Source organism: Eriocheir sinensis, chromosome 18 (genome assembly GCF_024679095.1).
Source record: "Eriocheir sinensis breed Jianghai 21 chromosome 18, ASM2467909v1, whole genome shotgun sequence".
NCBI lineage: Eukaryota > Metazoa > Arthropoda > Malacostraca > Decapoda > Varunidae > Eriocheir > Eriocheir sinensis.
The window spans coordinates 17,533,397-17,552,493 of NC_066526.1; the positions used below are offsets into that span (position 1 = coordinate 17,533,397).

At 42.1% G+C, this 19,097-nt stretch overlaps 2 protein-coding genes across 8 annotated transcripts in view; one reads left to right on the forward strand and one right to left on the reverse strand.

Moving 5' to 3' along the window:
• The window catches only part of LOC127000390 (uncharacterized), a 23,367-nt gene extending 14,896 nt beyond the window's left edge, over positions 1-8,471 (forward strand). For 5 of the 6 annotated variants that reach the window (XM_050864074.1, XM_050864073.1, XM_050864072.1 and 2 more), the window contains 10 exons: positions 680-705; positions 1,331-1,454; positions 1,906-2,014; positions 2,921-3,133; positions 3,514-3,667; positions 3,888-4,007; positions 4,221-4,373; positions 4,657-4,847; positions 6,244-6,320; positions 7,248-8,471. In XM_050864074.1, coding sequence (XP_050720031.1) covers positions 680-705; positions 1,331-1,454; positions 1,906-2,014; positions 2,921-3,133; positions 3,514-3,667; positions 3,888-4,007; positions 4,221-4,373; positions 4,657-4,847; positions 6,244-6,320; positions 7,248-7,370 — 1,290 coding nt within the window. In that variant the 3' untranslated portion in view covers positions 7,371-8,471. The remainder of the gene's footprint in view (positions 1-679; positions 706-1,330; positions 1,455-1,905; positions 2,015-2,920; positions 3,134-3,513; positions 3,668-3,887; positions 4,008-4,220; positions 4,374-4,656; positions 4,848-6,243; positions 6,321-7,247) is intronic. The other variant, XM_050864076.1, reaches the window with a different exon arrangement.
• On the reverse strand, positions 8,467-19,082 carry LOC127000391 (probable glutamate receptor). 2 transcript variants are annotated; one of them, XM_050864078.1, is made up of 12 exons: positions 17,790-19,082; positions 15,780-15,976; positions 15,414-15,515; positions 14,984-15,105; positions 14,309-14,510; positions 13,425-13,528; positions 12,078-12,254; positions 10,346-10,554; positions 10,153-10,217; positions 9,786-9,938; positions 9,204-9,451; positions 8,467-9,024 (listed from the first exon to the last, which is right to left on the reverse strand). In XM_050864078.1, exons 1-12 carry the CDS (start codon positions 18,049-18,051, stop codon positions 8,802-8,804), a joined length of 2,064 nt encoding a protein of 687 aa, XP_050720035.1. In that variant the 5' UTR covers positions 18,052-19,082; the 3' UTR covers positions 8,467-8,801. The 2 variants fall into 2 exon arrangements, with proteins under 2 accessions (XP_050720035.1, XP_050720034.1); XM_050864077.1 differs by having other exon boundaries at positions 14,309-14,525.
• Positions 19,083-19,097: the final 15 nt, after the last annotated feature.

Consider the following 19,097-nt stretch of genomic DNA (forward strand, 5'->3'; position numbering starts at 1 on the left):
CGAGATTGATCATTGTAATATTCCAGATATTTTTGTTTTGTTTTTGTTCAGCTATCACTTATCAGCCCCCGGGCAACAACACACCTGTCACCTTTATACCTGAGGGCACATGAGCTAGTGTTCCCTGAGGTGATAGTGGCTGAAGGCTAGGCAGATATAACTGGACATGAGCAGTTTCTTATCAATTCCACTTACCACAGTGTCATTGATTTCAGGACACTCATTATCTCTATGGTGTTCATCATTCTTTTCTTTTACAAGTCTTTGAACAATAACAAGACACTAATTGCATCACTCTGGCACATGTTGTTGATAGATTTTCTGAAAGCCAATCACACACACATCAGTTTAATTAGCATACTGTTCTAATGTATGTGTATATTTGTTGTTTTATAGGCTTTTCATTGGTTACAAAGACATTGCAGCGCACTACACATATTCACATAATGTAACAAACTCAAACTTCAGCACCCATTTTATCCTTTTTATCTTTGCTTTTAATGTATATAGATATGTGCTTCTAGTATGTAGCTTTTTAGACAATAACAAGACACATTGCAACACAGCAGCACATGTAGATTTACTTTCTGAAACACAAGCACACACCATTTATTCTTTTTATTGTAGCTTATGATTGTATTTGTTTGTTTTTCATTGACTGGTGGTGGCGGCTAAGCAGAGGCTCTCTCCTGGTAAGGTTTTGTGGTAGTGATGTTAATTAACTCCTTTTAGCATTCACCTGTATCACACCTGCCTGCCCTCTCATCTGTCCTAGTTTGTTACCTGTATATCTCCTCCTCATGATAGCATGCACCTGTTTAACATCTGCCTGCCCTTTCTCACCTGTCCTAGTTTGTTCCCTGCATGCCTCATCCTCTTTTAGTCTTATACATTTACCTTACCACCTACATTTTTGTTTTCATATTTACCTTTATGTGCAGCCTACCTATTTTTTATTTTGTCGTGTAAATTTCTTTTCCTGTTGTAATCTCCATTCCTATTGCCGTACCAAGCTTACAGATCATTTCCATTTAGGAAATAGTAATTTATGCTTTGAATTTTAATGGTTGTGTAATAAAGGCATAATTAAATTAACAGTAACTGACAAAGTAAGAGTAGGCCACTGATATTTTTATCTTTTATTATAGATTTCTATCAATCAATAATACCAACATAAATAGCCAGTAAAGAGTAGTGCATGAAATCTTCTTTTAAATGGATTCTGCAGCTCAAGAATCTTAAAACTATAGAATGTAACTAAAATAAGCTATGTACTTTCCAAAACATTCCCACCTTGTAATAGTCTGTCTGTTCTGCCACACACCTGCAGCCTGGAGCTCCTTGCCCTGCAGCTGGAGGGCAACACAGACTACCCTGTCGTGGACCACCTCTATGAGAAGTGCCACGACGCCATCACCATCCTGCGCTCCAACCAGCACAACCCCCATATCTCCGTGAGTGAAAAATAGTGGCCGTTTTATTTGTAAGAGATATTAGAAGCAGTTCTGTGTTGTGAATGAGAATCATTATATATTGTTTTTTGTGTTTAGATGGATGATGATAATGGCAGTTATATATTGTGACATTTTATGCAGCAGCATAAGATCATGTATGACTGAAAATATGGACAGTTTATGGAAGGTGTATTGGTGGTAGAAAGGTGTTTGATCAGGCTACAATTCTAAATGTCTAGGACCTTCTGTGATGTTGGCATATGCAGTTTGAAGTCACTAATATATTGTTTGAGGAAGCTTCCAAAGGACACTGCAGCTAAAGGATCATAAAGGATTACCTTACTAGTAAGAAGCTAGCGATGGATATTCAGAGGAAACCTTTTACTAACAACTATATAACTTTATGTCTTGAGAAAATAATATAAAAGCCTTTGTTTTCTTACATTTGCAGTCTTCTCTTGAGAACTTACTGCAGACCATCAATTTCCAAAAGTCCCTGATTGATTCTCGGCCTTCAGACCTCCACCGCACCCAGAGTGATGGTGTCCTCAAGTACCCAAGTGAGTACTAAAGCTCCTCCTTTCTCCTTACATCTTCTCAAACATCCATATTCATAGTGTAGAGGAGGAAGGTGACTGGCTGGTGTGAAGTGTTGGATGTAAAGGAGGAAGGTGACTGATGACACCTGGGGCTGTATCTCTAAGAGTTGTTTTTCTTTCCTGTTCTTTCTTTTCTGTTAACTATTCATGGTTATACCAGCCAAGGAGAGTTGTGATTGTGGTAAGGTTGTGAGGAGGGTTTTTTTTTAATGATTTGCCTATGGCGCTGGTAGGCTTTCTTGGTTGGTCCTGTTAGTCGACCCCAGCCCATTGTGGCACAGGCAAGTGTTTATAGTGGTGCCATCTCGCTTAGCTCATCTTTGACCCTCTTTTTCTAGAGAATCTAGAGTCCAAATTGATAGGTGGCCTTCAGGACAGCATGTGGGTAGTCTTGAGCAACTTGACAGTGACTGAAAAATTGCCAGCCTGTTTGCCATGGCTGTCAGGACACAAACCTGCATGTTGACCACTCAGCCACTTGCTCCCCTATGAGTCACTAGTAAAGTCATTGGACTGCTATATTTGTAGGACATTCTTATATTTATGGCAATTGTATTGACATGGTAGACATAAACCTCAGGTCTTATCCAAGAAGAAATAGAATATGTAGAATTTAAATTGTGTCATGACTTTTAAGGGTCTCAAATTTGGTGAGCCTAGATACAATTGCTGAACTGGCGCAACATCCACCGGTACACTCAGGTGTAATTCTGTGTCATGATGATGATCCTCTATGCTTTGATGAGGCAAGTGCTGTCTAGCATCCATCTCAATAACTGCATCTCAGGAGTTACCATGTGTAGAGTGACTGTCCTCTTATAGTCTGCCCCATGTCTCTGTGTGTCTGTTACTTTCCCTCAATTACAGGTCTCACAAGGGCGGCACCACAGGACAGTGCCTCACAACAGTGGCCATCAAAGCGATCCTCAGGGAGGGAAGGAAGTGCTTCAGTGCAGGACATGCTGGTGCCCATGACAGGATGCACTGAGACCCTGGATGATGTGATGGGCATGGAGGATGCTAAACAGATCCTGCATGAGGCTGTGATAATGCCAATCCAGTACCCACAGCTGTTCCAAGGTAGGTGGAACAAAGTTACATGGATACTGAAATGATATGAGGTTGAGAAGTTATATTTCAGCAGTCACCTTTTTAACGTGTAAAGAAAGAAGCTGCCATTGTCTTTTTATCGCGATCTAGACATACAATATATTTTATAAAAAGTTTATGATTGCTTTATTTTGTGTAGGCTAAAGTACTATACACAGATGCTAGGGTCTTATTCTTCCTTAGACATCTTGATCTCCAATCAGTACAGCAGTGTTTGGGAAACAAATATATAAATAATGTTTTCCCTAATATATTTCTGTAAATCATTTGTTTCTTTCATGTTTCCGAGAACACAAAACAATCTGGTTACAGGTCTATTCTAAATCATTATTAAATTTCTCGCAACCCAGGTGGAGCCAAGCCGTGGACTCGCCTGCTTCTGTATGGGCCTCCTGGCACTGGCAAGACCAAGCTGGCGCGCGCCCTCGCCTCCACCCTGCAGTGCCCCTTTTACTGTGTTTCCTCATCCAACCTTCTCTCCTCATGGGTGGGAGAGTCAGAAAAGTGAGTGAGACCACCAGCAACTGTGTACACATGTCAAAAGAGATAAACAAGAACTGTTTTGCAATAGAGTAGTAAATGTGTAAAGGACCAGGCAGTCATGAAGCAGCCTGAAAACCACTTACTGCACCAGCAAGGATCCTTTTTGATGCACTGATATAGCAGTGGCATACAGATTTTTTGTTATTGAGAATGAGATAATACAGTGAATGGTCTGTTGCAGGTTGATACGAGACTTGTTCCAGCACACACGGAAGCAGCAAGGACAGGCTGTCATATTCTTTGATGAAATAGACTCCCTGTGTCGCACACGCTCACAGCGAGATGATGAACACTCTCGCAGGTGCATAGCTTGAAAAATGGATGCTTTGTTTATTCTTTATTTTCACTTGATAGTTAATTAAATGTGCAATAAATGTTCATAAAAAGACTTCCATTTTTTGCTCAAAAGTTTTACATAAATTAAAGAACTTGAGCTAAAATTGACCCTGGTTTCTTGATATTAATGACAAAGATTATTCAGTTACAAGAGAAATTTCACTGTCTCCTGATGCAGAGTGAAGTCAGAGTTGCTGCAGCAAATGAATGGCATCGAGGAGGATGCCAGCTCTGCAGTATTTGTGCTCGGGGCCACCAACTGCCCCTGGGACATGGATCCGGCCTTTCTGCGGCGGTTCCAGAAGTGTATTTATGCACCTCTTCCTGGCAGGTAATAAAGAGGCAGCCACTTTCTTCATATAAATGTATTTATAATTCTCATTTTCCTAAGCTTGACTAAGTATCAGCATAATCATCTGTCTTCTTTTTGAATGGTATATTGGATGATCTCTATTGCTTCCTCTATTGTTGGGTGTCATGAAGAGAAGAGACATCATGAGCAAACTTTTCTTCATAGAAAACATACTTCTCACATTTCCTTGGCATTGATAAAGTTTGAGAATGATGTCTTTGATGCTGCCACCATTGTCTTCTTATGTACTTTTGTCCATCAGAGAAGCACGACGAGGCATCATCAGCAAGCACTTCTCAGAGGTGTCATTACATTTGACTGACTCAGACTGGCAGACACTCTTGGATGCCACTGAGGGCTACTCGGGCGCTGACCTCGCACACCTCGCCACAACAGCTGCCTTCCTCCCCATTAGGGAACTGCAGTCTGCACGCTTCTGGAGGTTCACAGCAGGTGGGTTTGCTTGACGTAAGGAGCAGTCATGAAATAACTCTATAAATATTTCCTTGTGTAGGTGTGCTTTAACCTCAGTTATGTCACTGTATACAGTATCCTCCCCTCCACTATATTTGTATTCACGCCAGCTTTTTCTTCATATGTTAAAGAAGGGTGTGTAAGAGGGGAAAGTTTAAAGTTAATGTAATCAACAGTGAAGTAATGGTATTTGAAAAGGCAAGAGAGCAAACCATTGATTTTGTAAGGCCATACAGGATTAGGGCAGAGAGATGACAAAATGTAAGGATCTGGTTGTGGGAATAGAAGATGGAGGATTCACATAAAATTAGTACTTTGGGATTGTTTTGTGTAAGTAAGCATGGGACCATGAAGGGAGAGGTAAGGGAGAGAACAGTTAAAGGCAGAAAAGTGACAGGCACACTGACGAGAGTTATAAAGGAAGAAGTTTGAGCTTGTCACATACATCAGACATCAGATGCAGATCCAGGAAAAAAGTTTGGGGGGGACCCGATGCCAGGGTTTTTGCAGGTGGAAGGGGCATTAGTATGACCGGTTCGCCATTCTCAGCAGTCTATTCCTGAATAACTGGTGGAGACCTGAATCAATGGGCATAACGACTTGTCTTGGTGCCAAAGCATTCTTGGGCAGCCAGTGTTCCTCTTCGGATCCGAATGAGACGGCCGATTCCTCTGGAAAAAGGCATTGTTATGGCTGCAGCGCACTTCTGAGCTATTTTTCCTGTATCCGCTCAGGACCATGTGGGGCCCCGGGCCCCCTGGGCCCCCCCCTTGGATCCGCCAATGTCAGACATGGACGTGGAATGTAGCACAACAATCATGATTACACATTGTGGAAATGAGCTATAAAAGAGATGTGTGTAGGGTGTCAAGATAAAATTAAGAGAGGAATGAAGATGCGTATGTATGATAATTTTGTTAAGGATGTAACAGGAAAGGGAGTGGAGAGTGGAGTGGTTGAATGGGTGAAATGTGATACTCTGAGATGGACATGTGAAGGGAGTGTAAGGACAGGGGAAGTGCATGAGGACAGGATTTATCAGAGGGAGGTGAGCAGTGAAAGGGATCAATAGAGTGGACAAGTGTTAGAGGGAGAGAAGTGGCAAGCTAGGAATTCAACGTGCTAAGATGGAGTAACAAAACAGGAAAATTTGGAGACTTTTACTGCTGCCACCCTTTGGGGCAAGTTCCTGTGAGGTGACAGGGCATCAGAGATATAGATGAACAAATAGCTTGACATTATACTTTCTTGTGTAGCCATATTTGGAATGCAAAACTGACCAACAAGAAAAGTATTTTTTATTATATTCCTAAGTTTCCTGTAATAAATAGAGTTCCTGAATTATCTTTTATATATATTTATTGTGTGCCTCCAGACAACAAGATCACACCTTGCTCCAATGAAACGCTAGGAGCTATGCAGTACACCCTCAGTAAGCTGCCAGCAAACAGGGTGAGTTCAGGCATTTCATTGACAATCACTATAGTCGGTTCCATGAGAGCTGGCGGAAATTTTCCTTCAGGGGTGGACTCACAGACTTGGCATCATTGCTTGAGTGACGGTCTCCGCGCTGCTCATTGGCTGTTTTTTACTAGATCTAAGCTGCGGCATTTTCGTTTGCCATGACATAGCCTACTATCTCTCACTCTCTGCTACCTCTTAGAATCAACACTGTTGGTATATAAATGTAGTAATTCTTATAATCGCTCCTCCTTATGGCTATTTTATTAGTTTATTACCCACGAATATTAGAAACATATTTCAGGAAGAATGATAGGATGATGAAAGAAATGAGAAGGTTCTTGCCTTAGGCCAATGTTTCCATTCTGAGTCTGTAGCATTACTACATATTATGACTAAGCCAGGCCTAAAAATATACCAAGAAACCTTGCAATAAATGAGTTAATTAGACTGTAGCCTAGCACTTTGTAGTGGTAAAAAGTAGTAAAAAAAGTCTAGCCTCAACAGTCGCTCAGTCGCTGGACATTGTCCGTTTACATGCAGTTCGGACTTAGTTTTGTTATGAATGTCGTTTCAGATTAATTTATCATTCAAAAGGCACATACTTATCAATAAAGATATTATTGCATTAGTTTTTGTCGGTGCAATCTGTTGCCTTACAACTCACAAAGGGTTTTGTTAGGAATACAAAGGCAGTTTTATGCGCGTCAGAACAAGTTAAGAATTGGCCAATGAGCCTGCAGTACCATCACCCATACAATGATACCAAGTCCACGAGTCCACCCCTGAAGGAAAATCTCTGCCAGCTCTCGTGAAACCGATTTTAGTTCAGAATTTTTACCAGAAATAACAATTATTATTACATTTATAAGCCTCAAGATAGTTTACTGATATATACTGAAACATTTGATTGTTTAGGTTGTAGCTCGAGAGGTGGAGCTCCAGGACTTCCTGACTGCAACACACACCACACCCCGCACAGTGAGGCCTGCAGACACCCAGCGCTACCAGGAGTTCCTGCAGGCCAGCCACCAGACCTAGCTCGGGTGGAGCAGGTAATGCAGTCAGTACCTGGCATGCTCAGCTTCCCAGACTCCGGGAAAGTGTAGTTAGAGAGCCCTGTGAGGCCTTCGGGAAAGTAGTGTGCATGGGAGTTGTGACCCTCAACCAGGTTTGCCTTGTATTCTTCTTTAAACTTTTCTGTTTTTGTCTAAGTTATATTTCCATGTGAACTATTTATTCAATTTTCTTTTTAATTGTCAGTCACCTGTTGGTTGGTTGGTCATAATTTCCACACAACTTCACCTCAGTTGCTCTTCATCAGAGACAATTACGTATACAGTTTTTGATTGCCATGAGGTGATATATTTAGTTGAGTATTTACAGAAAATTATTTGTCTTTATTTAAAAAAAGAAAAAAAAGTCTTGAAAACATTCATGAAAAGGATATATTACATATTATATACTATTTTATATATTATTTTTGTAAGATTTATATTTTTGTATTGGTGGTCTTGAATAATGTCAGGCTTCATTAAGTGGAAAAAACTTTATATCTTATGCATGCTATTACATTACTAATTGTCCTTTGATTAAGAAATTATTTTTTTCCTTTTAGGCTATAATGGATCTTTATATTTTTGTATGTTTTATGTATATAGAACATTCTTTATATTCCTATTTACTTATGCATTTATCTATATCTACCAATTTATAACAATGCATTGCTGACTATGTGTATGTATGTTCGGGGGGTGGGGTACATGTGTGTGTGTATGTGTGTGTGTGTGTGTGTGTCAATATTTTCTTCTTCATTGTAACAACTTCCTCAGTCAAAAGTGTGTTTTCAAGAGTAGAGAAACAGTGTAACAAAATCATTGCCGTGCACAAAGGTTCGCTGGTCCTCGCAGCTTTACTCCATGGTGGAGTGTGTATTAAACAGGAGGTAATGATACTTTTGTGTGGTGTATATATATATTTTTTTTCATTTTAAGCAAAGCTTATACTGTTGCCTAATGCCAGATAGTCATTTTTCTTGCATGAAGATTTATTGGTTATGGGGAGTTTTTAGGAATATCAAACAAACTTAGTGTTATTCCTCAGGCAATTAACCAATTACTTTGAATAAATCATACAATTCTGCTATTTGTTTGTATTGTATTTATACAGTAAATGGCAAACAATATAACCACGATTGCATACATCCTTGTGTATGTCAGTAAATCAAGTGGGCTGCCCTAGAGCCTCCACCCTCATGGAGAGCCAAGGAGGCAGGTTTTATGGAAATACTCATAATGTTCAGCTGAAAAGATAACTGTCACTAAACATCAGATAGAGCTGAAGTGTTCTAGGTATGTTTCAAGACCACATGGCCACAATTCCCTCCAAACTAGGAGTATTCAACCATTTCAGCTCTGTAATAAGGTCACACACTTTTGTAATTGTCAAAGCACAGTTGTTTGACTTCACCTGTTATTTAGGCCGAGAGTAGGTCATCTTTTTCTCCCTAGCTTTGTTCCTCTCCCATGCTAGACACACAATGGAGAGAGCAGCTCCTGATGACAGCAAGAGGAATGCTGTCGCCACCACACTTGCCTCCACAGGGACAAACTCAAAGTCTGAGCAGTCGGCCGGCCGTGGCGCCCACTCTGAGTGCCACTTTGCCATCAGTCCTGTTGACTTCATCTTGAGAATTCTGCAAGGGAAGAGAGAGAGATGGATATTTTTAGTTTCAGAAATTGATACATAAATTTTAACAGATACGTAAGAGTTTTGGGGCACATCAAAGCCTGCTGATAAATTTGATCATACAGAAACTTATGGATAAAGGAAAGTATTCTTCACCAATTCGTCTGTGATTATTTCATAACTTACATGCTGTTGAGGATGGGTATGAGCGGAGAGCCTTTCTTCACTGCAAAGGCACTCATGGAGGGAAAGTTGGGCGAGGGCAGGATGAAGTAGCGACAGTCTGCACCGAAGCGTTGGTTAAGGTACGGCCCCGCATCAAGGTACACGTAGGGCTCATGCAGCACTCTGTCTGTCCCTTCCTCTCGAGATTCCACAAAATCTTCCTCTCGCACCTTCTGCCAAGCCTCCTGGTGATCTGGGTTGCTGGAGGTCTATTGGGAGTGAGAGTTCATTGGAAATGTTTTGATCTGTGGATGATGTATATCACAGCCCCAAAGAACAAAATGCCATTCAGGAGAGATGTAAATACCAGAAAACATGATGATGGCACAAATTATTAAATTGTTATGAATAAAAGATACAAGCTACTTTGATGAAAATAATACAAAGATGAACATGAAGATTGTGAGTAACAGTTAGACAAGCTTCTCTTTCTTACCCTGGGGTATACTGTGATGGGAGATCCTCAAGGTGCTGAATCTAAGCAAAAAGTATAAAAGTGAAAAAAATTGCCAGTAATAGGCCAACAAGCTCTCCTCTTCTCACCCTGAAGTATTCTATGATGGAAGATCCCCTCAAGATGCTGAGTCTAAGCCGTGGGTGTCTGGTGACATCAGCGATGGTGGAGACAGTGGGCAGCGGGGGACCCACAGCCATGGATGACACAAGGTAGCTCGTGTAGTGAGCCAGGATCAGCACCTGTGGAAGGCAATGGACCAGTTACTAATTAAGCACCTTTGTGGTGTAATTAAGAACCTTTGTATTATAGTTCAGCATCTCAATTAATTTTGGCTTCTGCCCATCTCCCAAAAGAGGTTCTGCTATTACTTCTGCTACTGCCATTATTTAAACTATATTACCAATGCTGCTATTACTAAACCTGAAGTACTACTGCAACTACACCATTACTCACTTGCAGCATCAACAGTGTCAGAAAGACTAGACGACTGGAAGTGGTTCGAAACACCGCATTGGTACCTGAGAAAGTAAGAAAGAGAGATATAGAAACAGAGACTTAATTAACATTTCTAATATTGAGAAATAGCCAAAGCAGATATGGTTTGGATATTCCCTTTTACTTCCATCACTCCTCCTCCTCCACCTACCTTGGCCACACAGTCCTGCCACCACCACCATGAGGGCGTCGCCAGGGTGAAGGGGTTGCTGGGGGTGCTGGAGGGAGGTGAGGCAGAGGGTGGCATGGATGGCTACAAGGGACATGACGAGAACCAGCCACACACGCACCTCAAACTCTGCCGTGAAGGTGCTCCACTTGCGGTCGTCATTGGTGGGCCGTTTCATGATGAGGAGATACCTGGAGGTGCACGAGATTACATAAGAAATTGAAATACATACTGGCAGGCATCATTAGTGGGCTGTTTTATGATGAGATACCTCGAGGTGCATGCATGGTACTCAAGAGGAAGTTTGAATTATGTTAGAACTGTCTTGAATGTTTATATGTATAATGCTGCAAGACACTCATGAAGCAAGAGTGAAAATAAGAAATAACACAAATAACAGCCACCAGGGGCGTTAATTTTTAGAATATGAGCAATTGTAGAATCATTTTAAAGGCACTTGTAAATGCAAATTTCAGACATTTTATTTCTTAAAACTAGGTGCACACTGAATAATTGAAGATCCACTTAATCCAGTTAAGCATAATGATAAATGGTAAAAATGAGGATAACAGTAATGTACTCTGATGGCGATATGATGTGGAGGGAGTTAAATGAATCAATATGACACCTCAGTAATCAATTGCCTTAGATCCCAATCAACGTTACCCACCCTCCTAGGTCTATAATGGTCTCCATGATTGGAAGGGGTTTGACATAACAGACCCAAATTTGTCTTTTCGGGTCAAATATATAAATGGGGCTTCATTTTGGGCCACTGAATTTAGCTTGTCCTCCTGCCATAGCAGCAATGGTTAAATTTCGCATTTTGGGGCCCCCCTCACTTTGGGGCCCGGGGGGCGATTTCAAACAGCCCCCCCTCGCCCCCCCCCTCAGGAACGCCACTGACAGCCACCTAAGGAAAGCCAAGAAAGAAACTATGAGAGGAAGGCTGTTGCAAAGGCTATCTCTATGACTCTTAACTGTCTAATCAAGTGGTATAGAACTGAAGCAAGGATAGAGAGAAAGGGCTATAAGAGAAAAAGTAAGATACATGGAGTTGGCGACATGTTTACATTACAAATACCTCGAGCTTCTTGCTATATACGTATGGTGTGAAGAGACTAGGAGGGGTAGAAAGGGGAGGGAAAGGAAAGGCAATAATGATATCTAGAGTTGCCTTGCATTTATGTCTGTATAGAAAAAAAAAAAGTAATGAAAATATGCGCGACGTTCCGTAGAATTACATCCGAATTCCCTGAACTTGTCCGCGAAAATGTTACCTTAAGCATACGAACACAGAGGAAAGGAAAGATGCTAAGAGAAAGGAGAGAGAGAGTAATGACAGCATTGAAAAAATAAATGAAAACATGGAGGAATAGGAAAAATGTGATGGTCGCAAAGGGAGAAAAAAGTAGCGATAAATAAGAGTTAAGATCAACGGTGAGAAAATGGAAACAAGAAAAAAATACAAACGAAAAAAAAAGAGATAACGTTATGGACATGGAAAGACAGCAGTAAAAGCAGAGGAAGAAATGGACTGGCCCAAAGGAATGAAAACTCAATCAAAAATAAAAATAGAAACTAGAGAGGAAAGACGAGCATACCAAACCCTATCTAAATTCACACTCATCATATTCACCACTCAAACCCCCCAAAAGACACCAAGGAGGAAGAAAAGCTATAGACAAAAGCATCCAAAGTCCTCTCAACTCACTGGGTCCTCATCACCACCATGAGGAAGTCGACGGCTCTGCTCCGTTGCTGCGTGACGTCCAGTGAGGCCATGGCGATGTCAGCATGGCCCTCCACGATGTCCCTGACTAAGCCTGTCCAGTGTCCGTCCTGTTTGAGGGCGCCCCAGTGCCCGTCACGAGTAGCGAAGCACGTTGACCTGTGTAGAAGAACATTATTTTCATACTACTTCTACGTCTCCTCGCCGTCCTCCTCCTCATCTTCCTCCTCCTCATCATCATCTTCCTCCTCCTCATCATCATCTTCCTCCTCCTCCTCCCGTCATAGTTAGCAAAGCACGTAGACCTGTAGTGCATAGAGAGGTAGCGATCGTTCAGGGTCAGGCTTAGTTAGGTTACGTTAGGCATATAAATCACTGAACATAAGCAGGGTTCTTCAGAGCGCGAAGTTACGACAGTCTACTTCTTTTTGGGTCGACACTTCTTCACAAATATAGAGATAATGCCAAACAGCGGGGATCACATTGCTCTTACTACCTACTGTCTAGTCTTGGAAATGTGTAGTGAATATAATGCTTAAATTGGTGGTCAAAAGACGAGAGAGAGAGAGAGAGAGAGAGAGAGAGAGAGAGAGAGAGAGAGAGAGAGAGAGAGAGAGAGAGAGAGAGTTGCCTTTTTTGTCTTGAAATGGCATGAGACGAAGTAGAATCGATGTTTATAGTGTACATTAGTTTTCCTTGAATATGGAGAGAGAGAGAGAGAGAGAGAGAGAGAGAGAGAGAGAGAGAGAGAGAGAGAGAGAGAGAGAGAGAGAGAGAGAGAGAGAGAGAGAATGGGTGGGTGGGGGGGCTCACTCCATTCGTCACACTTCGTTCAAGTTTCCCAGAAAACAAAGTATGCTGGAGAAAGTACGTGAGCTTCAGAAAAATTAGTAAATAAAAAAAATAGTCAAGAGAAGACGAAATATTAGAGCTAATAATGGAAGTAGTGAAAAGTATGTTTGAATGATCAGTTCCGATTTGATGAAATGATAATATAGATGCATAAAACTCATTGAGAAAAATTTGTGTAAAGGGCAGCACTATATTTATTGGTGAATGTGTCTGGAACAAGCTTTTTTTTATGGTTTTTACCCTAGAGCCTAGAGAAAGCAGTCAGGGTCAGACAAAAAGACGCACTTAAAAAAAATAAAAGAGCCCGCACTTAACTCCGGGCAGAAGGAAAGACAAGTCCAGTGCAGTTTTTTTTTTTTTTTTTGTGTGTGTGTGTGCGCCCTTGAGCTGCCTCCTTTGTTGTAAAAAAAAAAAAAGTATGCTCAATATAAACCCCTTAGCAAGGCCTCCATTAACAATATCACACAATCAACTCACGTGAAGTTGGCGACCTGCATCATGTGCTTGTAGGCGCTCCCCAGAATGCCCGTGACCTCCACGCTGCCGTCCTGGACCTTGTTGAGAATGGTCCTGGGCGGCGACTATGAGGAACAATGGTAGTAGTAGTTGTAGTTGTAGTAGTAGTAGTAGTAGTAGTAGTAGTAGTAGCAACAATAGTAATGGTAGTAATAATGATAACACTTAAATGGTTCATAGTTCACGATTTTGATAGTTCCGTATTCTGCTTAAGCCACTTTCTCGTGTGTGTGTGAGAGAGAGAGAGAGAGAGAGAGAGAGAGAGAATTATAGGTGGAGCGGACTTTTTTTTCTTCTTTGTTTACATCCATCGTGTGTCTTTCACTGGAGCGTGGGAAAGTCACTTAAGTGTTGTTTGTTGACCTTGTCTCGTATTGATTACCAAATACACACATACACACACACACACACACACACGTCGCGAAGATCAGGATAATGGAGTAGTATGAATAAGATGAAAGGAATAAATTAAAAGGCCGAGTGAGAGGGAGATGAAGAGGGGGAAGAAAGGAGAAAGTGGGAGAGAAATAAAGAAAGGAAAGAAGAAAACAATGATAAATGAGAAAAACGAAGAGGAGAAGGCAAAGAATAAGAAATAGGAGACGAAAACGACAAAGAAGAAAATGAGGAAAAGTTAGATAATACTGAAAAAGTCAAATATGTGAGAAAAAACACGAGGAGGAGGAGGAGGAGAATTTAAGAGGAAACGAGATGGAGGAAAAAGAGAAGGGAAAGGATTTAGTCATTCTCACCGATATGGTTGTGCACCGTTGAAAAAGACAAAGAAAATAAACGAGGATGAAAAAAGAAAAAAAATACGTTGAGGAAGAATATTTTGTCCTCACCGATATGGTTGTGCATCGTAAGTTCATCCCGTGCAGGTCCCGTCGCCTCAGCACCGGGTCACCCTCCAGCACCTCCACCACCCCGTAGGTCATCTGTCGGAGCAGGAGTGGCGCGTCCTTCTCCTTGCAAGTGCCCTCATTGCTGTTTTCGTTGTTGTTGTTGTTGTTGTTGTTGTTGCATCCGTTTGTCTCTTTCTCTTGACTATTCATGTTTGTCCTTTAGAAGAGGGAAATAAGTGATAATGACAGAACACAGTGTCAAGGAGGTACTGAAAGATGATATTTATTCTCCCAACGTTATGTTCATTCTCGTGTCCTCATAGAACTGAAGACCACAAGAGGAAGAAGAAGATAGCCTGTTACCGAGAACCACAAGAGGAAGAAGATAATCTGTTTCCCACTTCACTACCCTATTTTCTGGGATGGTTTCTCCGTAATTAAATTGTGTGTAATGTGAACTATTCATAAGTACAAATTTCGCAAACATTCCCAACACGAGATCAGCCATGTCGGTCAGATGTTGTCACGAAAGACCACATGAAGAAGAGAATCTGCTCCTCCCCCACCTCCCTTATTCTTGGATGAAAGCTGCGTAATAAGAGTGTGTGTATACAAATCTGCAAGCACTTCCAGTATACGTGAGCTCCCAAGTGCTATATTACCAATTTGCCTCACCTGTTGTAGTACCAAGCGCCGTCCCTCTTAACCCTCAGGACGTCCCCCTCGTGGATGTGGTAACAGCTGAGCAGCGAGATGGTAGTGTTGTCTGGCTCGGGGGAGTACACCGCCACTGTCACCTGCAGACGGACGGACAGATGGAAGTATTGACAGTTAGATAGGGTAGACAGACAGGCAGACAGATGGAAAAAGGCGGCCCGACAAACAGACTGAAGGGAGAGGGACAGACAAATGGAAAAGCAGACGGACAACAATGGGAGTCAAAGAGAAAGACAAGCATGCATAGGCAGACTGACAGACAAATAGATGAACAGATGGGAAGATAGACAGACAGACGGACAAACGGGCATCCAAACATCCACACAGACAGCTAGATTCAAAGAATAAAAATCAAAGTGTGTGTGTGTGTGTGTGTGTAGGGACTCACTCTGTTGTCCAGGGGGAGGTACAGCGTCCCAAGTCGTTGCGTCACCTCGCGGGCAGGTGTCACGACCAACCAGGTGGCGTCAGAGGGCTGGGCCGAGAATACCTGGGAGAAGAGGAAGAGGAAGAATTTTAAAGATAAAAGAAATATCACTGAAAATGACCTCATCGGCATGGCATTCCATATTATCTTTATAGAAGCGGCGCGCGGCCGTCTTCTTTTTAACATTTTATCGTTGTGTCCTGCTCTACCTTCCTTACAGCAAAAATGATACATAGAAAGTTATATAAAGAAAAATGTGCATGGAAAAAATACCTAAGCCGTCACGTTAATTGGAACACAGAACAGGACCAGACTCATCGTCCTCACCTGCCCGAACAGATAAACATCCTCCCGAGTGGCCAGGTGTGTCACTAGAACCTCACAGTCGCTGGGCATTGACTCATGACCTCGGCTGACCCTGTGTTTGGTACTGTTGACCTCAGTGACTCTCAGGACGGCCAGGAAGGCGTTGGAGGCTCGGGTCACTCGCCACACAGCATGAGGCATCCACTGTTGGTCTGAGGCTGTGGGAGGACGAGGAGGTGGAGGGCTAATAAAAGTAAAGAGGAGGGACTCATAATCATCAATCACCCAGAACGCCCTTAAGTTGCCGAGGCGTATTGAATAGATGAGACATTAAAGAGACGAAGTATTCTTGTACCTCCCTCTTCCTCGTCCCTTCTATTGTTGTCTATGGTCGGCTTCATCCATAAAGGGTAGAGAAAACGTGAAAGGACTCGGAGCCATTGGCACCCCTGACACGCTTGACACGCCTGTAGAGAATAGACGAACCAGTTCAGCCTCGCGTGACAACATCTCACGGGCAGGCAGCATGTCAGGTCTGCCAAGTCATTGTTGATTTTCCTGCGGATTTCCACACCCAAACAAGCCTAAAGCAACCTACCTGAAAACGATAACTTGTGTCCTTCAGAAACAGTTGAAGTGGTACGTTATCCCTTTTCACTGTAACGGAAGCAGCTCAACGGCAAAAAGAGACAAGCAGCAAAAAATCTCCCTTCGCACAGCTCCAGCAAAAGAAAGCAATGAGTGGCCAGAAGAGTGCGTCAATTGCGGTTGGATTTAAAGAGCTCTAAAGGTCTTGCATTGTTATATCAGAAAACGTGTGATTTGAGTGGACGACATGAAGCGGAAGCTCACCTCAGTGCCCTCAATTTGCGACCTTCAAACACCTGCGGAATCTCATCAGAAGTAGCACAACTGGGTGAGATAACCGCGACCTAGACAACGATGCAGATGTTAAGTCACTGCACTGATTGTCACCTGCGTCACGCCCTTCATACACACACACACACACACACACACACACACACACACACACACACACACACACACACACATACACACACACGTCATTGCACAAAACGAAGCTAATGAGAGCCGCCAAGGTAATTAGGGAAGGGTAACATCTTTTATTACGCTTCGCACTGTCATGGATAAAGGATGATAATAAAAGCCGAGAGAGAGAGAGAGAGAGAGAGAGAGAGAGAGAGCATACCCTACGAAACGAGACATTCGGTAATAAGAACAGGACGGAGATAACCATTGAGAGGCGGCTATTTATTTTGTCCTCACCTCACACCCCTTTGTCCCTTAAATCAATGTTCTTATTTTTTCTTACCCCGACCTAATTCACCCTCAACCATTATACCTCCAGGAACCTCTCTAACCATCCCATTACCTTACTAGGAGCTCTATGTCCCAGTCCTGCGTTGCAACCCGAAGTACTTTGCAGAACCCTCTCTCAGAGCATAAACAACACGCCTCTGCAGGATCGATTGGCGGGGGGAGGGGGGGGGGGGTATATTAATGAAAGGGCGGGGAAATGATGAATCTTACCAAGGGAGGATGGCGTACGTGATCTGTTATTCTATTTGTCACCTTGGTACTCAGGAGAATGTGTGAGTGAGGAAATGGAAGAGAGTGAGAGACAAAGGGATGGAAGAAGAGTAGCAGGACGAATGACGAAGAAAAAAGAGGTTGAGGATTTGGAGGAGGAGGAGGAGGAGGAGACGGACCAGAAAGGGAAAGAGGATCGAGGAGGTGAAAAGAAGCAATGAACGGAGTATGAAAGAGGAAAGTTCAGGGGGAAGAGCTAGGTATAAAAGTAAGAAAGGATTGAAAGGGAATGGCTGGCCGTACATGTAAAGATAGAAAGGGAAGATAAATAGAAGAAAGGATAAAATAGGTAAGAAAATGAGGTGGAGCAACATAAGGAGGGGAAGCTGAAAAAAGAGCGGCGGATAAAGAAAAATGAGGAGGAAGAGAAGGGGAACGAGGAGGAGGTGAAGAAGGAGGAAGATCTTGTACATTACTCACCTTTAGAGGCCAGAAGACACGCCCTCCGGTGCTGGAAAAACTGGAGGAGGTCAGTGAGCATCATGGCCGTGAGATCATTTTTGGAGATGACATTGGCAGCCTCCGCAGTGATGGTGGTGGTGGCGAGGAGAGAGAGGAAGGCAAGCAGGAGAGCAAATACCTTCATTCTTAACGGAGGATGGAGGTTTTTGTAAGCACCCCTTGAGCTGACAAAGGATAACAGATGCGTCGTAATGAAAGCTGTGAATAAACTTAAATTCATCAGCTTGGGTCGTGAAAACAAGAGAGGATCTAGTTTTACAGCTCAATTCATTCTGTATATTCGCAGGAACACAGACGGGCTGAGCAACTGTGTATATACTGTATTTATTATTCAGTTTTGAGTCTTTATGAATATGGACGGAGTATTTAAGCAGAATATTGGCTGATGACTGAAGGCACAGGATGCACAACCACTTAAAGGCACTATAAATACTTCTGAAACGATATGCAAAGGCGGCTGAACGAGGGAAAAGTCGAGGGAGAGAGTTTCTTCGGTTTTGCTTCACTTTTCGCGTCTGAACCAAGTAAGCTCAGCCTTTGCCTTGGGCCTGCGCGCGGCACCATCATAGCCAGACTACCACCGCAAACTCCACCACCACCACCGTCACTGCCGCCGCGCGTGACATGCGTCTGGCGATTTTCCCTATAATCAAAGGGAGATTTACGTAGATTTACATAGAAGTTCACACCACACAAACCCTCTGACAGGACAGTAAGTGGCCTGTCCTTATACCTGAAAGAAACTTCAATAAATGCCCTCAAATCTTTGCGGGGGGAGAGAGAGAGAGAGAGAGAGAGAGAGAGAGAGAGAGAGAGAGAGCGAGCTTGGGTTATGCTCAAAATATAATAATTGCATTTTTATCAAGCACGCAGGTTAGAGAGAATATTATGTGTTTCATTATAATATATTTTAAGTAAAATATAACAACAAAATATACATTAACTTTAAACCACTATATCGTAAGGTACCATTTTTTTTTACCAATATCGCTATATATATATATATATATATATATTTATATATATATATATATATATATATATATATATATATATATATATATATATATATATATATATATATATATATATATATATATATATATATTTATTTATTTTTTTTTACATTTTATTACTATTATTACGTCACTAACGTTTTGTAATGACTCCGCCTCCATGTTGGACAGTATGATTATAGTTATCAGTGAGTATTTCTTGACACACGGGCGTTTAATTATATATTATAGCGTGTCGTGACGAGGGACA